The sequence below is a fragment of the Papilio polytes genome, unplaced genomic scaffold, assembly GCF_000836215.1.
Source record: "Papilio polytes unplaced genomic scaffold, Ppol_1.0 DF823731.1, whole genome shotgun sequence".
In the NCBI taxonomy this organism is placed as follows: domain Eukaryota; kingdom Metazoa; phylum Arthropoda; class Insecta; order Lepidoptera; family Papilionidae; genus Papilio; species Papilio polytes.
In genome coordinates, this window is record NW_013525473.1 from 204,231 (window position 1) to 224,395 (window position 20,165).

The following is a 20,165-nucleotide window of genomic DNA, read 5'->3' on the forward strand; positions in this document are numbered from 1 at the left end:
CCGTTCTGACCTATATTACTCGTACAAGCTGCTTTGATGGTAGATAATTGGTTTATACGATGTTGAACTTTGACATTATATTGCTTAGCCTAACATAGCTATGTATTCAAAATCTAACGGTTTTAATAACAATCTTAGTATTATTATAAGCCTATAAGGAATGATTTTAGATCTACATAAGGTAAGTCGTTTCTTCTGTCTTCAACCTTTCCTATGTTAACTGTCAAAATGTCAAAATCATCCCATCTGTGAGTCCCAATACAGGACGCTCTCACAAACAGGGGTTTGAGCACTAAATTTTGAGACCTAGGTCTGGAAAAACCATCTTATTTCAATTTTTGTTATAAATTATGAAAATTACAGTTTATTTTATAGTTTTATTAAAAACAGAAGAAACGACTCACCTTATGTAGATTCAAAATCTTTACGGATGCGTTACTATTCTTTGCGTAAGAAGGAATAAGTAAAGACAAAAGGAAAATAAAAGAAGCTGGAAAATCTTATTTAGAAATATGTTGATTTATTTTCCAAGGTGTTCCATGGTGCTGCCCGTCTGGTGCAACCCGGGTCGGCCACGTCATCCAACAACCCCGCCGCCCACGCCAACCACCCGCCGAATCACTCCGCCGTGCGACGAGCATTTAACGCAGATATTACCAAAGACAACAGGAACAATGTAAGTTTTACAAATAAGCATACGCGCTGTATTGTCAGAGCGTGCACATCTGAAACTAAACTATCGCACAACTGTTTAGTCGTGCTTTGATTCCTATGAGCTTATATGGAGGTGCGCACAATACTGGATTTTTAGTTGTGCAACAAAACAGTCCAATGGACTGCGTAACTATCGACAATCGCGCAATTAGTCAATATACTTCAATATATTTTACCGACACTTAAACTTTGGTGAAAAAAAATATTTTATTAAGAGTCCTTAGATGCTTAAGGGACTTTTAAATTTAAGGATTGGTTGGTAAAAATAGCCTTTAGTTGTTATATTTTATAGTGTTTAACTATCTATTTCTTTCTTCAGTAATATTAAAAAAAATCGTAATAGGTTTTCATGTCGAATAAATTTCTTCCGCGATGTTCAACAAAAGATACGTGAACTGATATTTCTTGAGAATAACAAATGACATCTCATTTCTTTTAATAATCCCGCTATACGATACGTATCGATTTGACCCCTCGTTAGTTCCAGTTTGAACTGCTCTTAGTAGGTTATCAGGTATCCAGGTCAGGCGAACAATGCGCGAAACAATACACTCTAATTTGGGGTTAACTTCAAAAGGAAATACAGTAATGTCTGTGAACAATGCTATTAATCAAAAGATGTTTTATATTTTGTATTTAACTAACATAAGATTATCTAAATTACAACAATATTAGCTGTTGCTCGCGATTTGTTCCCCGTTGAATTAAAAAATAGCAACAAACAATACAGTCTATGTTACTCACTGATACCGTAGCTTTCAAATGGTGAAAGAATTTGAATTGAATTGAATTTTGAATTGACATCGGCCCAGTGGTTTTTAGGTTATTTCAATACATAAATAAAAAATCTTTAAAGTATAGATAAAAAGATTACTTTAAAAGTTTGTTTCATAGGAAATATTTAACCAACAAAAACTTTCAACGTTACCGTGACTTTCAATTGTCTACACCTGTATGAAGACATACCACTATCTCTGTCTTTTTCTAAGTCAGAGATAGGGATGGCAACATATTCTTACACGTATACCAGGAATGAAAATACTATGTTCCCGGTTCTTGTGATGTGACATGTAATTTCCTGGCTACTTATCTATCGGCAATAACTCCTTCTAACCTAGAAAATTCTAGAGAACAAACCGTCAGCGAGTAGGATGTAGTTAACCCATTTTACGACATCGACTTTGTCGTAAAGAGTAATGCGTTAGACTGCATACGGGTAAAGTAGTGGTCATAGTGTTGTAGATTTATTTGTATTGGATTACTTTATAGTTTTAAAATTGGACACAATTCTTGCTATTAACAAGAAAAAAAAAACAATTTTAATAAGTTGGGAAAGCTAATAAAACGTAGAGAATATCATTTTCAAAAACTTGTCATTTATTTAAATAGTGTACTTAGTACCTTGTATTTTTATTATAAAACGAGCTGTCGCCTGCAAACTACGTTGGCGCAAATTTTTAACAACGGTTACGGCATTTTGACTACGCGGAAATTAAAAAAGTAGCCTCTAATATGATCATATATGTCAGCTACCCTCCAGTGAAAGTTTCGGAGCTATGTCGCTATCCGCTCTTCCTATAAAATGCATACCTTTACAAGAGCTGGTACTAAACCCGCCCTCAAACGTGTCGTTTCAGTTTATGTTACTGAGAAAATTAGAGCAGGTGTTCGTGTATTGCATTTTACAACCTTATGTTAAGAGGTCAGATTCATGGCAATGGAACTTTTTGTAAAATACATCTTACCTAGTGTATATATAAAAATATGAATAAACATAAACAATGGCTCTAGATTACATTTGTACTAGTTTTAGCCTGCGTAAAATTAAAAAAAAAAACAACAAAAGATAGTGCTATATGTTTTCTTCCACTCTATGCTCACCATCTATGACAAATTTCATCGAGATCCGTTTAGGCGGCAAACTCCAAACATCCATCCTTTCAGCCATCTAAACCTCCGAATTTATAATAGTAAGATTTATCTTTAATGCAATAAAAATATTTTAAGACATCTTACTAATGTTATAAATGCGAAAGTTTAAATGGATAGATGTTTGTTAGAGTTTGTAGCCTAAACGGCTGAACAGATCTGGATAAAATCTGGCATAAATGTAGAACATAGTCTGGAAGAATACATAGGCTACTTATTTTTTTTTTAATTTCCACTCGGACGGAGTCGCGGGCAAAAGCTAGTATTGCTATAATAAATGGGTACCAAATTGCTATAGTTCGATATTAAATGTATAACACGAAATATTATTATCAGATGGAGCACATCTCGTACCCGGGCGTGCAGTACTCGCCCCTCGACATGGCGGAGTACGTGTTCTGGACGGGCGACGAGCGCGGCGTCACCACTGCCATCGAAGACTTCCTACAAGAGGGCATGGTTTGTACACAAGATAATTCGCTATCCTATTTTATTCACATGTTTCTGCACGTACCACATACATTCAAGAAATGTATAGACTAGATATAGTGTTGAAATAATTATAATACAGAAGGAAAAACGATGTTACTCCAATTTATTAAAACATTTTTATTTTGTAAAAAAATAATAAAACAAAGAAACAAGTCATCCTTGACAAAAAACATTTTTTTGACAGAATATTTTTGATTAAAAAAGAACAGAAATTCCAAGGAGTATTTCAACATATAGGACACAACACTTTGTCACCGGTAACTTCTTTAATATCTCAAGGACAAATTTGTCACGCCGAGACGCTTCTCTAACTAACCCATTCCACTTTTATCTCGGCAACTTGAACTATATACAATTTACTTTTAGAATTCCTAAGGTAATAAACCAATTAACAGTTCATCTGAATACTTTGATCTAAATTGAGTTAAAAAGTGCGTGACTTACGCTGGGTTTCTGAAGTCTCAATTAATTTTGTCATTACGGATTAATTCATCAGCGTAAGTTTACCTATGTTCTAATCTTGAGTAAAACTCAAGTTATGTAGTTCGGAAACGTATTTCACGAAGTTGTATAATCAAAAACACTAACGAATGTTTGAACGTAGCTGGGAAACCGGCCATAAATTGGGATAAACTATTTCAGATGACAAAAGAAGAAGCGATCAATTTCCTACAAGAGATCAAGTTCAACATAGAGTACTTGCGCGCGCACTACGCACAGAACATCCGCGCGGCGGAGGAGGGCGCGCAGCAGGAACGATTGAGGAACATTCTGATGGAACAGAACGCCAAGGTATATTATAACATTCAGTTTGGGACATTACTATAACGTTCGTAAGAGGTAAATAAGTTTAGTAAGAAATGAACTTATTAATATAAATGCGAAAGTTTAGTAGGATGAATGTTTGTTAGAGTTTGTAGCCTAAACCACTGAACCGACCTCGATGAAATTTGGTATAGATTTAGATAGTATGAAAGAATATAGGCTACTCACTTTGTTTTTTTTTAATTAAACGCGGAAGGAGTCGCGGGCGAAAGCTAGTATGAACATAAATGGAATAGTGTGTGTAAAATTTTCTTCTGGGGAAAAATGCTTCTGAAGTTAGTTTAAAAAAATAATGTCCTAGTTTCCTTAGTGGCAAGACCATAGTTCTTTTTATTTTCTTGTTCTTAACTTTGTCTTGTGATGTCATGACTTTAAAAGGATGAAGAAAATTCGTATTGATATTTTTCGTTTAATTCTATGTAATTTGTGAAACGTGAATTAATTAAGCAGACGTTGTCTTTCGAGTTGGGAATTCATTAGAGCCGGAGTTCCGTTATACTAGTAAAATTTAAGGTTATAATTAACGGTTAATATTCATTAATGATCGTTACATAATCACAATTTACTTTAATTACTGATTAAATTACTTAGGTGGATTTAGCGTTATAATCATGTAATTCTTTTTGCTATAGAAAATAAGACGTAATTACAATAAACCACGTTTTAGAGTCACAGTCGATTACGAATTCAACCAACCCGCAGTAGGCCAGCGTGGTTGACTATGGCCTAGTCACCCCTTATTAGGCTCCGAACCCTGCGGGGACGTATAGTGAGCTGGTGATGATGACTTGTTTTAGTTTTTTTTTATAAACTGATTTTACTTTACAATCTTATCCTACGTAGTAGTACGTAGCTTGTAGATATATCTACAAGCGAATTTAGTTCAACTAAACACTAATGAGGTACTATCACGGTCGCAGAGCAGAAGCAAGTTTGATTAAACTGGGTCTTGATTGAGCTGCTATTTGGCACGAGATGTCTAATTGCGAACGCTAGTAGCGCCGCGTGGCCCACACAAACTTAATGACTACTTTGAGACGGGAAATAGAGTTCCCTTCCAATAAATAACTATACAAAATACAGCAGCGTTAGTAATTGTTAAGATGTAACAATAATGTAACATTTGTTCACCGAATTTAATCTTTCTAGAAATTAATATTTTTTTTATTACTAAGTAAACTGTAGTAATAATGATTTGTACAAAACTTACTACATTTATAAATTTAAACTTTCTTCTTTATTTCTTTTTATGATACAAAACATGCTAAATTGAACTAAGATAAGAAAACTAAGTAAAAATAAGATCAAAAATGTTTTATATTATAACTTTCTTAGTCGATCTACAGACTAAACAGTTTTCACTTAGCGCGTCCGAGGTGTAGTTAACCGCATTTATGGTGAGTTCATATAACGATAAAACGTGACCGTTAACTAACATTCCGGTTCATTGGAGTCAGTTGCCGCTACATTAAACGATCAACCTACTGGATAACCCTTTAACGAGGTGTTTGGATTATTTTATGGTCTTTACATGACTTTCGAAGATAGAGTTTTAACTTTCATGAGGAATTATAAATAAGATTTCTGTGTTCTAGAAAGTGTCAGTATGTTATTTTTAGTTTAGTTTGGCGGGATGTTATTTATTATGTACTTTGTTTGTTGAACACCGTTGTCCTTTATAATTAACAAGCCGGGACTCCGTCCGCGTGGAATTAAGAAGCAACAATGGGTAGCCTATGGGTTCTTCCATACTATCGTTTACATCTATACCAAACCCAAAACATCCACCCATCCTTGCATCCATGTAACCTTTTGCATTTATAATATTAGTCAAATTAGTGATTTTCTCATTTGAATTGTCCGTGTATATTTTTGTTTTAAATTCCATTGTCTCGTATTTGCAATCTAAGATTCTAAGGGTTAGATTTCATTGTGTTGAAGTTACCAGTCCACATAAGAATGTACCGCAGCTTACTTTAGTCGAGTCTTTTGTTATCAGGAGTATCAGTACAGGCCGGCGCAGTTTCCGTTCACCAGCGACCGCAGCGCCGCCAAGTGGGAACTCAACAACAACCTGCTGCCAGCGCTGCCAGAGCTGCCAGCGATGCCCACCGCCGACGTCAGACCTGAACCTATGAAGCGATCCTACGACCCAATGCTCCAGACTAACATAATTAGTGAGTCTCTAAATATTGTTTATGCCACAATCTTCTCCGTGATTTGAGTCTGATGGTACATCTAGTATGTTGCTTTAAATCTACGATAGGTCTTGTCAAATTAAATGTAAATTGCCTTCGACGATGTTCTTCTCATCTTTTGTTTTCCCCCAGTTCATAACATCTTTCTCTTTGTCCAGGTACTTCTGATTACGAACGCGACGGACAAATTATAACAGAGGAGGAGTACGAGGAGATGATGGAGAAACTTCGAGCTGCAGATAATTTATACACTGAGTACACTCTGGAGGAGATTATTTATCAACTGGCTAAGGTTAGTAATTACGTTTTAGACCGATAGCTTAGCCGACCGATAGCTAAAAAACTGCGACACTCGGAATCATGTAAAACGTTGCTAGGAGGGTCTGTTTGTTGATTTAAAGCTGGTACGCTAGTAAAGGTAGACTACATCAGTAGGGGTTTTTAATCCCCCTCTTTTTCCATCTTTTTCTAGTATGAAAAGGATGGAAGGATAAAATGCATTGATGGTTGAGACTCATAGGAAGGGGAAATATCCTCTTATTGTGCGTTCTTCACCATCAATTAAAGGAAGGCAACGCATCTCAAGTTGTCTATGAGCAGCGGTCGCTTTCCCTTTTCGGCGAGTGTAGGTGACCGCACGGTCGTTTGCCACCTTATAAAAAAAGTTGAAACAGTACTTTATGGTACGGTATTTCCAGATGATGTTCTCTCAGTCGCTGTCGCGCGAGCCGGCGAGCGCGCGCGCGGCCACGCAGCGCTTCATGGCCTTCCTCGAGCTGGAGGCGGAGCGCGGACAGCTATCGCGCACCATCGAGAAGAAAGTCCTCGGTACATCTTACTATTATTATAATTGCAAAACTTTGGATGGATGTTAAGAGTTTGTAGCCTAATAACTGAATGAATTTCGATAAAATTTGGCACAGTTGTACGATATAGTCTGGAAGAAAACATAGGCTACTTACCTTTGTGTTTTTTTTCTCGGGCGAGAACTTGTCTTGCATAAGAGTCATGAAAAAGTTGTAAAACCATCTCGCCCTTCGCCATGTTACTTCTTTTGTCCTTTTAGATAATCGATACGATACTGTTTCCAGATGTAATGATCGCTGCGCTGACGGACACCATCGGCGACCACCCCGAGCTGCTGCAGCCCAGAGATGCGGTCGGACTCAGCCCCGCTACCAAGTAAATTCTTTAATTACCATTGTTTTTTGACCTTTTTTGACACACATGATGGTGTTGGCTTTAATATCAATACGGGGTTATCAAAAGTTCATTCAAAACCATTAAGGCACCAATTCTTCCACTAAAGCCAGGCTAGAAGTTCTAGCAGCAGTAACCCTGCCCGTTAGCGTACATGTCTGCGAATTAAACTCACATAACCTTGTCCCCACCCTCCTATATTGTTAAAAAGGGAGACGCCGCAGAAATCTCACTCAGGTATTGTGTAGTACAGTACCTGGGTAGCAGTACTACAGTACAGCAGTGCTTTGAATATGGGACTAATACGTCCGCTGTATCTGAGTGTTAACATTTCCGTGGTGTCAGAGCGCTGCGGCAGTTGGGTGCGCGCGGCGCGCCGGAGCCGGTCGTGTCGCGCGCGCTGCTCGCCGCCTACCAGGACGAGCTGCTGCGGGCCGCGCACAAACTGCCCTACCCGGAGAGAAACTAGGTCTTACGTGTGCCATTTGCGTCTCTAATATAAGCAAATGTATGTTTACTTATAATTTAGCTAAGTATCATTTATGTATACCATTCCGATAAAAAGATGAAATATCCCGCCTATATTTTAAAGCTGTGTTTATTCCTAAAATTTACTTCGCATTCTTGAAGGATATTTTTTTGCGATAAACGCCCTATAACACTCACATTGTACGTAAGAATTGAGGGTAGTTAAAAAAATATTTCAAAGAACCATTTCTATACCCTAACTTTTTATTGTTTAATTTTGTTTCTGAAATTTACTAGAAGCTTGAAATATACATTGTAATATAGACTTAAATATCAAAAAACATGTCTCAATATCAAATTACCTTTTGAACTTTTCCCCTTACATTTGTAGTGCAATGCCAAAAAGGTAGTCTTAGGTACCTGAATTGATTAGAATTTAAGGACTTTTGTATATAGTTATAAAAAAAAAACAATTTATTAATCTACAATTCTACACAATCCATATGTTTAGATAAAACTACACAATTTATAAAATTGTGAATCCATCAGTCATACATTATAGGTTATATTTGCTTCTATGTTACTCCCAAAATGCTTTTAATATAAGTAAAAAATCATATTCTTTAAAAATAACAACGGTAATTTTTGAAGGAGTATTATCAAAAGTTTTTTAAACAAAAACTAGGGTTTTTTATAGATTTAAAGGAGAATCCTGTTACATTTAAATAACTACACTTCATAATTTCAAATTCTAATAAGAATCCAATTTTACTTCTCAATATTAAAGCAACGTAGTGGCAACATTTACTCATAAGTGCTATACGGTTATATCATAGTAAATATTTTAATATAAAGCAAAATTATATTTAGAGAAATACTTCATATTTTTCTACCAATCTTCGACTCTATGCAATTAACTATTTTAATTAATTGTCTTCCAGAAAAAATAAAAATTAACCAAAAAGAAATTCACCTGTCAGTGAACAATTCGTATCATAAAAACAATTGCATAGATTGCATATCAACGACATATCAAATCAAAGAAATATTTTAAACATTTCAGCAAACATTCAACATTACCAATGAAAAATCCTAGACTAATTTCGATAAACAAAAACGCAAGTTTCTTTACCAAATTTATATTAAAATAGTTAATTGCACAATTTTCTTCTCAAGATTTAGATCAAAAAATGTTTAGTAAAATATTAAGAAACAAAATATATAGAAACATAGAAGACATTTTCCTTATAAAAACACCACACTATGTTAAGACTTCGTAAATAATGCATTGTTTATCGTAACGCTATGTTAGTGGCCAGCGAAATTTATAATATTTGTATTATTCTTTGAAATATATTGTGGATTTAATAAAAAAAATGTTTAGAACATCCATGTTTTATTTAAAAAAAAAACTTAGTTCTTTTTGGCACTAATGTTACCCTAGTTTCTTAAAACAGCATATTTTTCTTGAAAAAAAAAAAAAATACTTACGAAGTATTATATTAAAAATAAATTCTGTTTAAAAAAATGGATGAGAAGTTAAAAATGCAACTTTAAGTAAGCTTACTATTTTATCTATTTACTTAAATGTGATAGTTATGTAACATTACAGAAAGAACTATTATATCTTACTGATATGTAGGTATAAGAGAATAATATTGTTTTTGGCATTATTGGTACAAACTAGTCAAAGGTGGGAACGCATTCTGTTTACTAACAACCACCTTTTTATGCTGATACGAAATATACCCTTTTATTTTCCCATCATAAATAAGATTAGCAACGATACATTGAGTTTCATCTAAATCGACATCATCTTGCCCAACTAATTGTAACGCAGCTTGAAAACTGGCAATATCAATTTGATGTGTATTCTCTAATAAATATACTTTACGGAACAAATTCCTGTAAGCTGTTATTTTTAACTTCTCAACAATCAGATAAATACCGGCTCTGATAAAGAAATTTTCATGCATTTCCATAACCTGATCTATACCTCGAAGATTACCATCTTTCACCATCAATACTAAATCCCAAAATTGTATTAAATCATACTTTTCTAGTAAAGTTTTCGATGGCATATAACCTAGGAGCATTTTAACCGGAATCAAATAAGTTAGGATCAGTCTTTTATTCTTTCTACTGTCTTTATGGCATTTCTGAAATGCGTATGACAAATATTCATCTGCAGAACCGTAATCAGAATCAAACATAGCTTTCCGTCCTACAAAATACCTGTAAGTTATTTGTTGCGCTAATGGAAATTGATCTTTGAATGGTGACGAATCAATAGCTCTTATAAGAGGCTTACATAAATGCAGTTTATTTATTCTGAAGTAGACTTTTAGAAGTTGATTAACGAGTGTCAACATTCCCAGACGCTTTGTATCACTATCAGATGAACGATTATCAGCAGCACACACTCTGAAGCAAGCGAGAAGACTCTCAGCCGCCTTTTCTAATATCTTTCCATTGTTTTGATCTGAAATATAAGAATAAAAAGTTTGTAAGTACAGTATAACTAGGATTTGCAGATGTTACATGTAAATCAGTTTACAAGTTAACATTTATAAACTTTAAGTTAAAGTTAGTAATGAATAACAGGATTACTTATATCTTTTAGTAGTTGTGATTCATATATCTTTGTAATTTAGGTAACATTAGTTACTAATTGTATAAATGTAAAAGTTTAGATTAATAAATAGATAGTGGTTGGTAAGAAGGTATCTTCAGAGTTGGTTATCCTTTGAAGACTATATTAGACACAGATGCAAAACATCAGATATAACATATCCTTTTATTTCATTCTGTGCAGCTTCAGGAGAAGTAAGTAAGTAATAAATTAACCTGTGATAAGAAAAAACTTACGGTTACACTCTTCAGCTTTTTGAGCAACTAATCGTAGATCTAAACATACAGTGTACATAAGTGGCAGACTCCAGTTCTCATCTTTCTGTCCTTGCAACATCTTCACAACTGAGGCAACACAAGCACTTTGGCTATCATATGCCTCCATATAATCTTTGTCATGTAATGCCTGTAATTACAAGTGCCTTCAACAAAAGAATTTGGCATAAAAATACGTAATTAGGAGTATCTACTTGGTACTTGTACATACAAACGCCAAAAAAATAGATTAGACACCAGACTACAGACACATTTGTCACCTCTTCTACATTCATACATCTACAAATATACTAGTAAGTTTTAGGTCCTCGAAATTACTTGTTTACATAAATAGTCGCGATTTTAAATGGTACAAATTTTCTTAAAAGCTACCTTTACACATAATAGATGGTAAATAATAATCTCGTCTAAAGGTGCTACACAATTTCCATCCACAAGTGAAGCTATGTTACTGGAACGCAAGTTTCTGTTCCCGACGTGTTCATCTTTAAGGGAAAGCAATCTCGCTAGGATATCCCCTTGTCCTGTTCTGTATACTCTTTCTACCAATTGAATATATTGGTTAAGCGTGCCGGTATAAGACATCTTTAATTATTATATAATAAAATAAAGTTAACACGTTGACAGAACTCTAAGTTCATTCAATTATCAATAATCAGCTATAACTTTTACAAGTTTTATTTGTAATGTTCAAATATGATATTTTTTCGAAAACGATTCTTTGAAGTTTTCTCTGACAACAGATGTCAACAATAAACAAAAAAAATCAACTCAAAGAGTATTAAAACGTAGATTATACAGAATTTGATCCTCAAAGGTTGATTTGGAAGTTTTATCGCTATATCGCAGCATAAGGTTTCAGAATGGTCAGATTTCCGGCTTAAAATCGAACATTTCGAAGCAAACGTATTCGCCAAGTATTCGCGGCAAATACAAAATGGTTGAAACATGAATTACTTCCCAAGTAAGGTTGCCGACGGTCATATTAGTTAAGCCAAAACTTTAAGATTCATAAAGCCTTATTCGCAGATCCCATTCGATTGGGGTAAGAGAGATGATTTTTAAACTAATTAAAAAGGAACTTTAAACAAAATAAAACGTTTTGTCTACTCAATGGAATGCCATTTACTCTTTGTGTTAACAAAATTATCAGACAGATGTCAATGTCACAAAACGTTTTCTGTTTTCACATGTGGGTTTTGCGTTTTTATTCTTGCTCTCCATTAACAGATAGATAGATATTCTTGCTCTTATTAAATATAAATAATACTTATAAACTATTTAAAAATGGAGGAACACGTAGCTTTAGATTCTAAAAAACAGAATAAGTTCGTAAAATCCCTAAAAGGGATTAAAAAGTTGATGAAGGTAATATTTCAGTTTTTGTTACCGTTGTATAGGTTGTACTTTTTTTGCTTTTTGCATTATACTTATATTTTATCAGGAAACTGGTGCCTTACCAGAGAAACCACGAAAAGAAAAGAAATCCATCAAAGGTGGAAAAATTAAAAAGAAGAGGCTTTCGAGGAGGGGTTTAGTTTATTTGTCACACATACCTCATGGATTTTACGAGGTTAGTTTACAATTTGTTATGTCGGTTAGGCCTTACGGCATGAATTTATGATATTATCTTATGTATTTCAGCACCAAATGACAGAATATTTTAAGCAGTTTGGTATGGTGACTAATGCAAGGGTTATCAAATCGAAACGCACTGGTCGTTCCAAGGGGCATGCATTTGTTGAGTTCAGAGACCCGGCAGTTGCCCAGGTTGTGGCAGAGACAATGAACAATTATTTAATGGGGAAAAGGTTAATTAAAGGTAATAAATAAACATATTTTACTAGTACTGTTTTTATGTTTTTTATCATTTTTATACCAATGATCTGAACTAACCATTATATTAAATTTCAGCTGTCTACATTCCTCCTAAAGATCAGAGAGTAAACGCTAGAAGGAAGAATTGGAACTTGCAAAATAACCCTGGGGCAAGAACTAAGTTAAATATGAAAAAGGTAAGATATAAATTTGTAAAATGGAGAAAAAAGCTTGTGTTTCAAAACCCTTATTTGAGTAAATAAATAAAACAGCTATTATGTATTGATATTAGTTACAAAGATAATATAAAATTTAGTTTTTGCCTCCCACAGACGGCATAGAATAACAAAAAGATTATTAAGTAGTATGTTTTACATCTGTTCCTGTTTCATAGAATTGCTTTCAATAGTTTTGACCATCCATCTAAACTTTCCTATTTATTAATATACTTTACACAATAATATTTCTATTCCAGGCATATAATGCAACGAAGAGTGATAAGGAAGACATGAAAATAGCATCCAAACTTTTTACCAAGTAAATATATTTTTTATTCAAAATCGAACTAACTTCATATATTATTGTATTTTAATTAAACACATATTTTACAGTTTAACAAATACAAAGAATAAACTTAAAGAATTGGGTATAGATTATGACTTTTTCACACCTGTTGATGTACCAGAGGGATTAACGGAGAAGATGGAAGTGAAAAAAGAAATAGATGAAGGTAAGCAAATTATTTTATTACTAGCTTTCACCCGTGGCTCTGTCTGCATGGATTTAAAAAAACAAAAGAAAGTTTCTATTTGTTCCAGATTATGCTCTATACCTATTTCAAATTTCATTAAGGTCCTTTCAGTCATTAGGCCACAAACTTCTTCAACCATCCATTTAAACTTTTACATTTATAATATATAGATTTAGAAACTTCTTTACTGAACCACAAATTAAAATTCAAACAAATTTTTCTACTTAAACTTAACTTATAAAAATGTTGAGATTTAAAAAATATGAAATACACAATTTAATGTAATTGGTAAATTTCAGACAAGAATGGTATTCTTGATGAGAAACTCGACAAGAAATTAGAAAAAAAGAAAGGCAAGAAAGATAAAACAGTTGCTGAATCAAATGAGGTAATAAATGATGCAAAAAAAGAAAAAGCCACAACAAAAAAGATAAAAGAAAAGAAAGAGGTCAAAGCTGAACAATCTAAAGAAGATGAATCTGCAGTAGTTCCTAAAAATAGGTACACAAAAAGTATAGAGAAAATGAAGGCAATTGCAAAAAGTAGAATGGAAAATAAAGAGTCTACAGAAGTTGAGACTGATGGAAATGAAAAACTCAAAGCTGCAGGACTTAAATCTTTAGAAGATTTCATGTCACTTTATGTAGATGGAGTCGAAAGTGATAGTTCTCACGAATTTGAGTCCGAGGAATTTCAAAAAGAATTAAAGGCAATTCGTGAAGAAATTGGGTCAAGTGATGAAGAAATAATTATGAATTATGAAGAAAGCAATATAGATGAAAATAAATTAAAACCAGATGAAGTTGTTGATAATAGTGACAGGTTAGTTATCTTCTATACTCATATAATAAAGAGTAAACATGCCCCACGAAATATCCCACATATTGTAAAAGATTATCTTAAATTAAAAATGTCATGTAGATAGTAATTGTTAAATAAATCCTTTTTTCATTGTTTAACTTTTAGTTGCAGTAAAGAGTTGCCTGTGAAAAAGAAGAAGGAAAGTAAAAAGATGGAAGTTCCTGCAGCAACAAGTAAACCAAAAGTAAAAGAAACATTTATGCAGCAGATGAAGAGGAAGCAGAATGAAAGTAAGTTGTAATTTTTGATGTCTTAAAAAAACTGTTATTATTTTATATGGATGTTACAATACTATTTATACCTAACTAGTTGTTGCACACGACTTCGTCCCCTTAAATGAAAAATAATAAAAAGTATTAGCTTATGTTACTAACTAATAACATTGGTAAAAGAATCTTTTAAATACATTCAGTAATTTTTGAATTATTTTAAAACATTCCAAAAATACAAATCTTTCCTTTTTAAAATATTAATATTTGTGTGTACTTTTAATTTCAGAACCAGCTGTGTCATCGAAGAAGCCAAAGTTTGAGAAGCAGAACAACAAAAAGCTGCCAAGCAAACAGTTAAAGAAGAAAAAGTAGTAATTTAAACAATGATAATGTAAAATAAGGCTTGTTTTAAGTTTAATACATTTGATTTTCTCAGGATATTGTTGTTTTTTTAATACAAAATTACAACCCTTAAGTATAAGGATTTTTCATTGCCTCATCCTCATCCTGGCAATGAAAAATTAAACAATTTTTTTAATAGTATATGTTTATTCTTAGAATTATTTATCAGTTCATTCATTAATTTCCTCCGTTTCTACAACAACTGGTTTGTCATCTTCATCATCAGTATCATCATTCGGAAACCGCCATTGAAATAATTCTGCCAAGTTTTGTTTAAATCTCTCAATCATCATTACTATCTTTTGACTTGAATTCGCTCCATTCACATTGCGGAATAATTCACGAAACTTTTTATAGAAAACATTTTGATCCATGTCAATTCCGCAGAGAAATTCTAGAGGTAATTCCTTCATTTGGTAATGAATAGTTGCTATAAAATGTATAAAAACATCTCTATATTTATTTATGGCGTCTTCACACGAACACAATAATATAACAAGATTCCTCCAGTGGTCGAAACCATTCCAATAATGACCAATAAGAAATATTGTATATGCAAATTGCAACTCGCCAACGATGTTAAGAGGTCTGTAAGTAAAGTGATTTTCAATTAAAACTATTCCATACAAAAATAAAAAGAATTGCAATTACTAAAACCTCGAATGTGATCAATTATTGAATATAATTATTATAAATGCATGGATGGATGGATGTTAGTTACTATATATTTTGTATAGATGGAGAACATAGTCTGGAAGAAAACGTAAGCTAAGGTTTTTAAATTCCGGACAGACAAAGACACACTAAAACTAGCACAGTATAAACCAATAACTCAGAGGGATCGTCAAAAATCTTGCATTAGGTTTGTTACCAAATGATGCATATGATTTGCATATTTATGGGTGTTATCTATACTATTATAATAAAGCGTAAACACACACTTCTTTGTTGCCTAAGATGTCAGCAATTACAGCATATTTTTGAATAATTCTTTCTTTACTAAAAAGCCCTACACAAACCTCACACTTAAGGCTATATATTTTAACGCCAGTAAACATAGGTGGTAAACATTTTTGGATAAAAACCCTAATGTGGGAAAGAGACCATAAGTTGCTGCCAACATTAAAGAAGCAAGATTGCCACGGTTTCATTTGCAATTGATAATTTAACACATGTAAATAGTAAAATAAAGTTTTTATAATTTCATGCAGATGAACAGATAGCATGGGAACAGATAGTTGATTTATAAAAACTTACTCTTCATGTTGAGAAATTATGAACTCTAAAGTGTAAGACTGGTCCAGATGATGCTTTGTTATTTCCATTGGTGTAGAGCCAGGTGGGTATTTATTCCTCGGTATTTCTGTAAATCTCATAACTGTGCCTGAAATCAAAGAAAAAGTCGTGTTTGTAGTAATTTAAACAATTAATTTGAAAATATGGTAATGGTTTGAAGTGATTGCAAAAAATTTAATTCAGGTTCTATTAAATCAATACTTTCCTGTTATGGAATAAAATAAAATGCTAAGAACCAAAGCTAATTTTTTTATATAAGGTGGCATGAACAAGTGGTCACATGGATTCACTGAATGAAACAATGACTACCCATTGACATCCACAACAGATGCATTTGCCTACCTTTAAACTACAGAGAAGGGGACAAACAAAAAAATTATATTTCCCATTCCTGTGCATCCCCTTCTCTCTAAATCCACTTCCCATCATTTCAAAGTGGGCAATAATTTGACCTCCAGTATATCTAACCTTCAACTGGCTTTAAATTAGGTAACATAGCATCTTCTCTCTCTTTCTCTGTCATTCTACTCAATCTTCTAGAACCAGAACACCCAGGACTTGATTGAGCAGAGCTCTCTCCTTTACTGCAATTTTCAGATGTCCCTGGAGATGGTTCTCCACTATCTTCCATAGTTTTCTGCTTTTCTCCATCTTCTGAACAATCTTTGGACTTTTTTACACCTCTAGGTCTCTCTGAATCAGGTACAGAATGGAACTCTTCTGACCTTATGAGACCTTTTTCTGGGGAAAGCTTTTTAGCTAAAGGTGCTGTAAATCACAAAAATGGTATTTTGTAGTAAGTAAACAAGGTTTTATGCTAGCAAATAAATGATTTCATTATCATAAAATAAGCTGTACAACCATATCTTGTAATTTAAAATTTTCTATTTCTGGACATTTGCCTTCAATATTCTAGCTGTTAAAAATATTCATCTGATGAGATGTGGGATAAAAAACTGTCTTGTTTTACTATTACCTGTTATTTGCCTAGTTAGACAGTGCCATCGAGACCAAACATCATATGGATATGGAGCAAGATATCTGTCTAAATTACTTAGGTTCAGTCTTATCCGTTGCACAGTTTCTTCATTCACAATTTCCGTACTAACATCCTCTGTTTGTTTGTCCCACATTTTAACAATAATGTCATTTTCATTAAAATATTGAAAGAATCCAGATCTATAACAAAGAGGTTATTTTTCATAAAAGTAAGTAATTGTCTATAGCAATGTTTTACCCATTTTTGTAGTAGATCATACCTTTGAGAAACATCGTCTAATTCTGTTTCTGATGAAGATGCGTAATAAATATAGTGCATTCCTGGAGGTATTAATCTTATACCACGAAATTCTTCATCTGTACGCCAACATTTCAAATCGATACCGAAAACCGTACCTTTGGGTACTCCTAAGAAGACAAATGTTGCCCCTTTATTTTGAAGCATCTCGGCTGTAATTCCGTCCATTTTTGTTTTCATCTAGGGCTAGTCATAAATGTATTAAAGGGATTACAATTGAAACGAAAATTCCATTTCACGAGTTTACAAAACTTACATGGTAAAATGACATTGACATTTGACATTGACATCTGTAGCCTGCGGGTTACGTTCCGTTTACTTAAAAATCATACCTTGCTGTAAACATATTTGATTATTTAACGTATTTATGATCCAAATGTGATTTTGTAACACGAATTTTTGTAACAATGGTTCTAAAATAAATTAATAAAAAAGTAATTGAAACCTGTTCCACAATGGTTTCTTATTCATTTGTAATGAAAATATAAATAATATTTTATTTTGTATACTTGCTAAATACAAATTACATTTGGTTCTTTAAAATACAAGCATTTATTTAATTCATACTAGTTTTATAATAAACTGATGACAAATTGTGAACTGTAAGTATCCAAGAACTATAATCAAGAAAATTCGGAAAACTGATTTTATATTTTTCGATTTTGTGTCTAGATTAAAAAGTAATCGAAACGGAAAAAGTCGCGTTTTATTTTTCTTTTGTAAATTTAGTGAAGCGTGCAACCGTGCCAGTGAAAACCTCGGAATAGTTTGTTCGGTAAAAAAAAAATCTGCGCCGAAATCCGCGTTGAATTTCGAGCTTTTTCTGTCGAGTGAGTGGCACAGAGGTCGCTGTTCGGTGCTACACCACTTTTGTTTTAAACACGATTTTTTTGCGTAATTATTTTCAACAGGTGACGAATAGCTCGTCTCGAGCACCGCACAGCGACGCTAGCGCGTTAATCAGAGGTATTTAGGAGTTTGTTGCCTCCAATCCAATTAGTAGATTTTAGGCATTGCATAGAAGGAACCGTGGACCTTATCTTTACTTTTTTGTGTCTCTATGAGATGTACGTAACGATTTTGTGCAACAAGATTTTTGCACGATTTTTTTTCTGCTTACCATGATTTCTATGATGTACTCAACATGCCTCTACCAAGGTAATGGACAAGATTTTAAACTAACTGAAAAAATAATGATTTAAATTTTGTAATTTAGGATTTAGATTTTTTTTAGTAACTTTGAAAAATAAAATAAAAAATTTCAATTGGTTCAACGTATTGAATTTATGTCCAATATTTACTCAGGAATATCTCTTTCTGAAACAGTATTTATCTAAAATGACCGGTGAATCGAAAGAGGCGATGTACCTTGAAAGCTGCGAGTTTTAAAATAAACTTGTAATGTCAGTTTCCACAGGAAGTTACTCTAACTTTTAATAGTGTTCACTTCCACTAAGATGCCTTTCAAGAGATAACTTCTCCCACCTTCGGAGTTAGTTCAAAAGCATTAACTCTTCTAAAATGTTAAGGTCTTACATAAACCGAATTTATACTGACTCCTATTGTTTTAATTTTTTATAGCATTTTCGTTTTAGTATTTACAGATATTAAGGAAAAGGATTGAGAATTTTTGTTAATTCCTTCCTTAATGCCGTCCACATTATATTCTTGGTTTTCGCTTCTGCTGACTTCTTCATAGAATTAAAATAATAGTTGTCAAGTAATAAAGCACATGCTAATTATGAAATAAAAACAGAAATGTTTACTATTCTTCCATAACAACATATTCCAGATTCTCTTGAGATTTTACATTCTTGTTTTCAGGATAAAAAGACATATGGAGTTTCGAGAATACGGAATGGAAATATATATCTCGATTTCCCATGCGGATACTGTGCCGAATATCCATTCAAAAATTTGTCTAGATAATGTTTATGTTTACAACGTACGTCGATGTCAACCATTTATTTAAAAGAAAAATATGCTAAAACCAATTATAGGTAGCCATAATCCGCAGAAGAAACAGTACGCAATGTATTTTCACAAACAATAAAGAAAATTTATTGAATTTTGCTACTAATAATTATTAATTTCGCATTTGGAAGTTAGAGGCCAGATGTTATTGAAATAATGTTTGCCTCCTACATCTACTTTTAAAAACCATTTTTAAGGTTATGTACTCGTACATTCGAATTTGAAGCGTCAACGTTTTGCACACGGAAAACTTTTAATGGCCTTAAATCTGATCTGATGTCAAATGTTTTCTCGTATAAGGAAATATTTTTAAAAATACAGTTCGTATGCTTTATTAAAAAGTTTTTTTCGTGAAAGTTCTTCAATAATTTTGACGGTAGCAATAAGTTGTTTATGTAATAACTTTTTTTGTTTCTTTTTATAATCATGTTGTTAAGAAGCATAACGAAGTGTTTTGGGAGGCTTAATTTCTCTTGTTTGGTTATTGCGTTACTTTTTTATTTATGCTATTTTTTGTCGCGATTGTATGACTTTTTAGTCTACTCGTAACTTTTTTAACGCTTTCAATATGTGTTCATTAATAAATTCAATGAAAACCGATTGCGAGTTTTGATACCAGCGCCATTCGTATTGAAGTACTCGTCTGTCGCAAGTGACTCGTAGTGCGGTTACAGTTTTTGGTTAAAGCAGCTTTTATTGCCCAATTATTTTTCATCTGGTGTCTCGAGTGGCACTAATGGCGGAATGCAACGCGATACAATTGCTGAGAGCGTTTTAGCGTCGGTGACGTTTATGGTAAATTGTTTCCACTGATTTCACAG

General features: G+C 33.2%; 4 protein-coding genes across 4 annotated transcripts in view; 2 read left to right on the forward strand and 2 right to left on the reverse strand.

Moving 5' to 3' along the window:
- LOC106103780 overlaps nucleotides 1-8,296 on the forward strand; it is a 39,628-nt gene extending 31,332 nt beyond the window's left edge. Inside the window, exons 7-14 of the mRNA XM_013283659.1 lie at nucleotides 533-676; nucleotides 2,980-3,102; nucleotides 3,778-3,927; nucleotides 5,960-6,137; nucleotides 6,317-6,450; nucleotides 6,857-6,986; nucleotides 7,250-7,340; nucleotides 7,704-8,296. Of these exons, the coding sequence (XP_013139113.1) occupies nucleotides 533-676; nucleotides 2,980-3,102; nucleotides 3,778-3,927; nucleotides 5,960-6,137; nucleotides 6,317-6,450; nucleotides 6,857-6,986; nucleotides 7,250-7,340; nucleotides 7,704-7,827 (1,074 nt within the window). The 3' untranslated portion in view covers nucleotides 7,828-8,296. The remainder of the gene's footprint in view (nucleotides 1-532; nucleotides 677-2,979; nucleotides 3,103-3,777; nucleotides 3,928-5,959; nucleotides 6,138-6,316; nucleotides 6,451-6,856; nucleotides 6,987-7,249; nucleotides 7,341-7,703) is intronic.
- On the reverse strand, nucleotides 8,104-11,461 carry LOC106103782 (PCI domain-containing protein 2 homolog). The gene is made up of 3 exons (XM_013283660.1): nucleotides 11,106-11,461; nucleotides 10,695-10,863; nucleotides 8,104-10,308 (listed from the first exon to the last, which is right to left on the reverse strand). Exons 1-3 carry the CDS (start codon nucleotides 11,316-11,318, stop codon nucleotides 9,497-9,499), a joined length of 1,194 nt encoding a protein of 397 aa, XP_013139114.1. The 5' UTR covers nucleotides 11,319-11,461; the 3' UTR covers nucleotides 8,104-9,496.
- Nucleotides 11,462-11,903: 442 nt separating this feature from the next.
- LOC106103751 (MKI67 FHA domain-interacting nucleolar phosphoprotein) lies at nucleotides 11,904-14,806 on the forward strand. Its single transcript, XM_013283605.1, has 9 exons — nucleotides 11,904-12,101; nucleotides 12,178-12,306; nucleotides 12,378-12,555; nucleotides 12,648-12,748; nucleotides 13,027-13,088; nucleotides 13,163-13,281; nucleotides 13,602-14,124; nucleotides 14,269-14,393; nucleotides 14,662-14,806. Exons 1-9 carry the CDS (start codon nucleotides 12,021-12,023, stop codon nucleotides 14,745-14,747), a joined length of 1,404 nt encoding a protein of 467 aa, XP_013139059.1. The 5' UTR covers nucleotides 11,904-12,020; the 3' UTR covers nucleotides 14,748-14,806.
- A 129-nt stretch (nucleotides 14,807-14,935) lies between these two features.
- LOC106103752 (protein AAR2 homolog) lies at nucleotides 14,936-17,631 on the reverse strand. Its single transcript, XM_013283606.1, has 5 exons — nucleotides 17,333-17,631; nucleotides 17,050-17,252; nucleotides 16,542-16,841; nucleotides 16,035-16,161; nucleotides 14,936-15,365 (listed from the first exon to the last, which is right to left on the reverse strand). The coding sequence occupies exons 1-5, from the start codon at nucleotides 17,548-17,550 to the stop codon at nucleotides 14,948-14,950; spliced, it is 1,266 nt and encodes a 421-aa protein (XP_013139060.1). The 5' UTR covers nucleotides 17,551-17,631; the 3' UTR covers nucleotides 14,936-14,947.
- Between the last annotated feature and the right edge of the window lie 2,534 nt (nucleotides 17,632-20,165).